We start from the raw sequence: 5,582 nt of genomic DNA, 5'->3' as shown, positions 1-5,582 counted from the left end.
AGCTCATCGGAAGAAGGTGGTGGAGAAGAAGAAGAAGAAGGATTTGGTTTCGAGCAAAGTAACAGTTGAATCCATTAAGAAAGACACCTCTCTTAACAAGGGAAATTCTCATCGCAGGCTAATGACAATGCTTGATCAGCAGGAATCTATCTTTCAAAGCAATGTATATTCTAAAAGTGAACTGCAGTTGCTATGCAAAGCTTATGTATGGTCTGGTCTTCAGAAGAAGTGATTCTAAGGCATTGTTATCAGAAAAACTGGTGCCCAAAATCCGTGAATCGCAGTATGTGCTTCATCCACACACCTTGGAGAATCCCAGCCAGCAGCCTGGACCTTCCAGACAGACTGAAACTACAGTTTCTGAAAATATGGCAACTAATGAGACAGGACCTCAACCAGGTACAGTTATTTACACTGTATATAATAAAGTAAAATATTTTCGTCTATAATTTAATGACCAGGTTTACAGTTTTGCCGAAAGAGTTAAGTATGGTTAACTATTTGACTGGGAGACAAGAGGAACCTATACTCTTGTACTGTGTACTGTGAGACGAGGAACCTAAAGTGTATACTCTTAAGAGGGAATTACGAAATCTGTGGCATTGGAGACAAGTGGAACCTATACACTCTTAATAAAAAAAATTGGAAACTACATAAACCAACTCTTGTACTGGGAGACAAGAGGAACCTTTGCTCTTAAGAGGAACAAACTACTTGTAAGAGGAACTCATAACTCTCTGTTTTTAAACATACTATTCTGTTTTATGTCTGTGCTTTTTATACTATTTACAAGTTTAAAAATGATAATTATTATTTATATTCTTCAATAATTGATGGGGTGTATGGAATAAGGCCTTCTGATGACTCCTGATCTTTTACCGAAGTCTCTCGCTGATTGTGATCACAAGTAATTACGAAGGAAACTGGAGGAATAATTCTTGTAGTTTTATTCAGAAGTTACTTGGAGCCTTATTCAACACATCCCTTCTTTATGATATTTTTTTCTATTGACAGTACTATTATACACTATATACAGGAGGAAATACAAATCTTGTGATTTTCTTTTTTTTTTAACTACCTCTACAGAAAATGTGATCCCTCTCCAGGTTACTGGCCAGATAGTAACCTCATCAGAAGGACATCAGAATGCAACCACTTCTTTTCCCTTGCAAAGTTAGTGACATCCTTAGATAAGCTCAATGTGCTGTGAATATTTATCAGTTATCCCTTTCAATTTTATTTGATTTATTCACTGTGATTTAAAGATCATATTGCCATCTTCAATGAACAATTGCAAATCTTTCACTTTGGTAAGCAAAACTTTACCTTAAAATATTATTTGTCCTCTCTATAAAAATTCTTCATTTCATCTGATGAACTACTTTCTAAATATTTCTGTTTACTTGACAATTTTGACCAGTTTGGCTCATAGTGGAAATGCCGCTCCTTTAGATGCAGTGTATGCACCAACAAGAAAAAGGTTTAAAGCTTCTAGAGATGAAGAAGAAATACTACGCAGAGACCAACAGGCAAATGAAGCTATGGCTAGGGCATATGAAAGGGCAACTCAGTTCAATACTACTTTAAAGGCCATAATTAATTGGTATGAAAAACATCAATAGGTACTTAAAGACTTAAATATACTGCATATGCTTCTTTACAACTTGTTTGACTTGTCTCATTTATACTGCTTAGTTTCCACCAACAATGTTTCCATCAAATTTTTGTTTCTTAAAGATCCTTTTGTGAACATGCTTACTTTGCTGGTTTATTCGACCTTAAGTTTCCACTTTTGAAGAATGTCAGATTTTCAACTAAACCAGTGTTACTGCAGCTTGTGGTGGTTGTTTGGCCAAGTAATATGCTGTTCATGGCTGGGCCATATTGTGCATAAGTTGGATTAGAATTCTGTCCATTGTTCCCCCTTTCTTGACAGAATACATTCTCAACCAAGTCACTGTTTGTGCGAAATGGAGAGATGGTCGATCCAGGAAAGCGTGTAAAAGCTATTTTGCAAACTTCTTGAAAACCAATTAGCATAGATGAAATGTCAAATCTAAGTTTTTGTGATAAGAGGCGTCTAGCACGGTCTGCCTTGCTGAGTTCCTGGTGAGACTCTGCATCCATTTCCCACTTCTGCAAGTACTCCAGTATTTCATGATTCATAGCCAGGCGGTGGTCGTCCAGACTGCTGATTGGTCTTGTATCTGCGAAGTTGTCTATGAGTGTACTTGTCATATTTATGAACGCGATGGTCCCATCCAAGTGTTCAGGCTCACTTTCGTGTCTTTGTGACATGTATCTTTTATATGCCTGTGTAAAACAAACCAAAATAAGGAGCAAGTTAATCAATGAACCAGGGCCAAAATAAAATAATAATTATTAATAAATTAACTTATTTTCTCCTATTTTACCTGCAATAGGTACAGCATCTTCTTTGAAAGGACATCGTCAGCCAGATGGTTTCTCATACGGCTAGCATAGCCCAGACTGAAGTGCTCCTCAGTTAACCTCTCATGTAACTTGAGGGAATTGCTTGACTGGTCCCATTTATAACTTGGTATAAGTGTCTCCAGTCGATTGTTTTGTCACCAAAGCAAAACAGTCGCACTCCACCCGAGCGGCTCTTTTCAAGATTGTTTCTAAGTTTCTTGATGTTATGCTATGACATAAGATTATTGCATAATAAATAATTAATAGTCAAAATACTAAATGTAGTTTTTCTGAAGCCTGTTGATAGTAACAGCAACAACTTTTGTACAGGTGCAATAAGACTTTTAAGAATTTTTCTTCCCAGGAACAGTACCAGTGCTGGATCCAGACCTTGAGGTAAGGTAGGGGCCCGGTCACCCAGATCCTGATAAAAGGGGGGGGGGATAAAAGCCAATCGAATTCTTTTGTGAAAGCTGGCAAGTCTTCCCATTTAACACGGTCTTCTTCCAATTTTGAGGTTTTTGAAAGTGGGTACTGCCATACTCGGCCACCGTTAACTCTTCGCTGGACTCTACTCGCCTGTGGAAAGGCCTCCCTTAAAATAATCCCCAGTTCTTTGACTTGCAATGGAAAATTTTCCTTTTCGGAGCTGTTATTTACATAGTCGTCGAGTATTTCTTGTACGGAGATAAAGTTTTAAATGTAGGTTTTCTGAAGCCTGTTGATAGTAACAGCAACAACTTTTGTACAGGTGCAATAAGACTTTTAAGAATTTTTCTTCCCAGGAACAGTACCAGTGCTGGATCCAGACCTTGAGGTAAGGTAGGGGCCCGGTCACCCAGACCCTGATAAAAGGTGGGGGGCCTGGTTTCCAAAAGATATTTTTTTTCCTCTGGATCCACCACTGGTTACTAATCATTGATTTCTGAATAGCAAAAAGAATAGTGTTCTCACAAACAAAAGTGAGTTTTTACAGTTGTGAGAAAGACCTTGGAGGTGATTAATACCTCACCACAGTTATTCAGACCCTGTTTAGCACAAATCCATGTTGAAGTGGAAGTGAAACCACATAGTTATCATCATAGTAATTTACCCTCGATCTAGCAAAGACTACACTTTTAACAACTTAAGCCCAGGCAATTATAATTCAGTGTCTGTCTTGAGGAGAGGTTTTGTTAGGTTATAGCCCTATGGACAACTAGAATTAAAGGTACTTGTTACTTACAGAGGGATCAAGAAGAAACACCATTGGTTTTCTTGTGTAAGGGTTTGGGGTTGTGAACCTCTCTTCAACTGGGTCCTTTTCTTTAAAATGCATCTTGATGAAGCTCCTATTAGCTTCCCCGCCATCACAACAACAGTAGTTTGTTTGAAATCCGAACATTCTGAGCCATCCTACTGCCTTCCAAAAGTTGGTGTACAGTGAAGCTGGATCGGCTTCTTTGGTTGGAAAATGCGCAAATGGAAAGCAAAAGCCATTGTTGCCCAGGAATACAAATTGTAGAACATGTGTTGCAATCTCAATTGTTTCCTTTCCTGAAAATTAATGCCAAGGGTGAAAATTTGTATTTATGCTTAATTTCCAAAAAAATTGTATTTTTTTTTTTGGTAAAAAATGTAGCCGGTGAGCAAGTTCTCCTATTTGGGTGAGTGAAGCAAGCCAGGCAAGAACACACTAACGAGTGGAGCAGTGCGAAGGAAAGGAGTTCCCCCAATCCCCACTTTCACGTCTCCTCTCGTGTGCATCTCGCTCGTCTGCTTTTCACAATATCCCCCAAATGGAGAGCTTGCTCGCAGGCTATAAGAAATGTAGTTGTAGAGCCTAAAGTTTAAAGGTTGACAAATGTGAGATAATTTAAAAAACCACCAGAAAGGAAACTAGTGGAGAAGTGTCCAGGATGTATTGGTTGTGAGTAGAAAAGAAACTTCATCTTGCACTCAGCATATTAAATTACAAACTATTTTCTTACATGCAAAGAAATAATTATGAAAGGTTGCTCTATAAATGCTAGCTAGACCAGCTAAGCACACACCCAATGTGAAGAAATCATTTGGGTTATTTTTAAATAGACCCATTTACCTGTCATAATTTTTTGCATGCTGTTATGCTCTTCTTCCAAGCACACTAGACCCACAAGTTTCCATTGTCCATTAACAGACTTCATCTGCAAGTCTTCCTGTATAAAATTTTGAAAACAAGACATCATTAAATGAAAATGTTATTTGTTAACGCTTTGATGTGAGAATATAATTATGCTTGTTCAGGTCCACATTACAGTGGAATCGGGCGAGGGGGGGGGGGGGTCACTCTATAAGAAAGTAATATTGGTACATACAGTCCTTTTGCTAGGATATTAATATAGGCTGCACCCACAAGCGTGATTGATGTTGATCACAGTAGATTCTAAATGGGGTAGTATTTTTTAAGGTTTCCAGATAAGAGTATCACAATTCACGTACTTGTATGGCCATTTCATCTAGGATGATTCCTCCTTCTCTCCCTTCAGGGCCAATTTTTCTTTCAACAGCTTCATGGGCCATCCACTGTCCTACTGATGCATTAAAACCAGCATCTTGTGTGCAGGAGTTTTTGTACATTCGCAAAAGCCTCCCTGATGGTAACACCAACATGCCACTATCTCTTAACTCTTTGTAGGCCTCGGGGCTTCGGTTCCATATTGACAAAGTCTACTAAATTGGTTTAGTGGTAGAAACTCACATTATGTAGATAGAAAGCTATGTTGTTTGGCCACACATCCTTTGGATACACAAACATTGCATAAGTTCGTCTTTTCGCCTCAATTACTCTCCGGAAAACCATACTTGCAGTGTAAGGACACACAATTCTTTCTTTTTGTGACCTCACTAATGAGGTTAATTGGCTATTTTTCCTTACAAAATAATATCTCGAGTCACACTTACTGAACTGTCCAAAAATTGTTGCCTTGGTTTGAAAAACCAAAGAACTAATGCTATTTCTTTAGCTTATGCGATCGCAGACAATCTCAGACAAAACTGTTGAGACAGTGACACAATTTCACCTCCATTTTGACACACCCCTACTTACTCCCCCCTTCCCACTCCCCTTCCCCCTCAGTCAACGTTGCTGAGTAGTGTCATATGTTCTACAGTATATTTCCGACCAAGAT

General features: G+C 38.5%; 1 protein-coding gene across 1 annotated transcript; it reads right to left on the bottom strand.

The window, feature by feature from the left end:
• Positions 1 to 724: 724 nt before the first annotated feature.
• On the bottom strand, positions 725 to 5,113 carry LOC138027090 (uncharacterized). Its single transcript, XM_068874593.1, has 5 exons — positions 4,894 to 5,113; positions 4,514 to 4,610; positions 3,659 to 3,969; positions 2,415 to 2,662; positions 725 to 2,313 (listed from the first exon to the last, which is right to left on the bottom strand). Exons 1-4 carry the CDS (start codon positions 5,062 to 5,064, stop codon positions 2,507 to 2,509), a joined length of 735 nt encoding a protein of 244 aa, XP_068730694.1. The 5' UTR covers positions 5,065 to 5,113; the 3' UTR covers positions 725 to 2,313; positions 2,415 to 2,506.
• Positions 5,114 to 5,582: the final 469 nt, after the last annotated feature.

This window comes from Montipora capricornis, chromosome 12 (genome assembly GCF_036669925.1).
Source record: "Montipora capricornis isolate CH-2021 chromosome 12, ASM3666992v2, whole genome shotgun sequence".
In the NCBI taxonomy this organism is placed as follows: domain Eukaryota; kingdom Metazoa; phylum Cnidaria; class Anthozoa; order Scleractinia; family Acroporidae; genus Montipora; species Montipora capricornis.
This window is presented reverse-complemented; position numbering and strand designations above follow the sequence as displayed.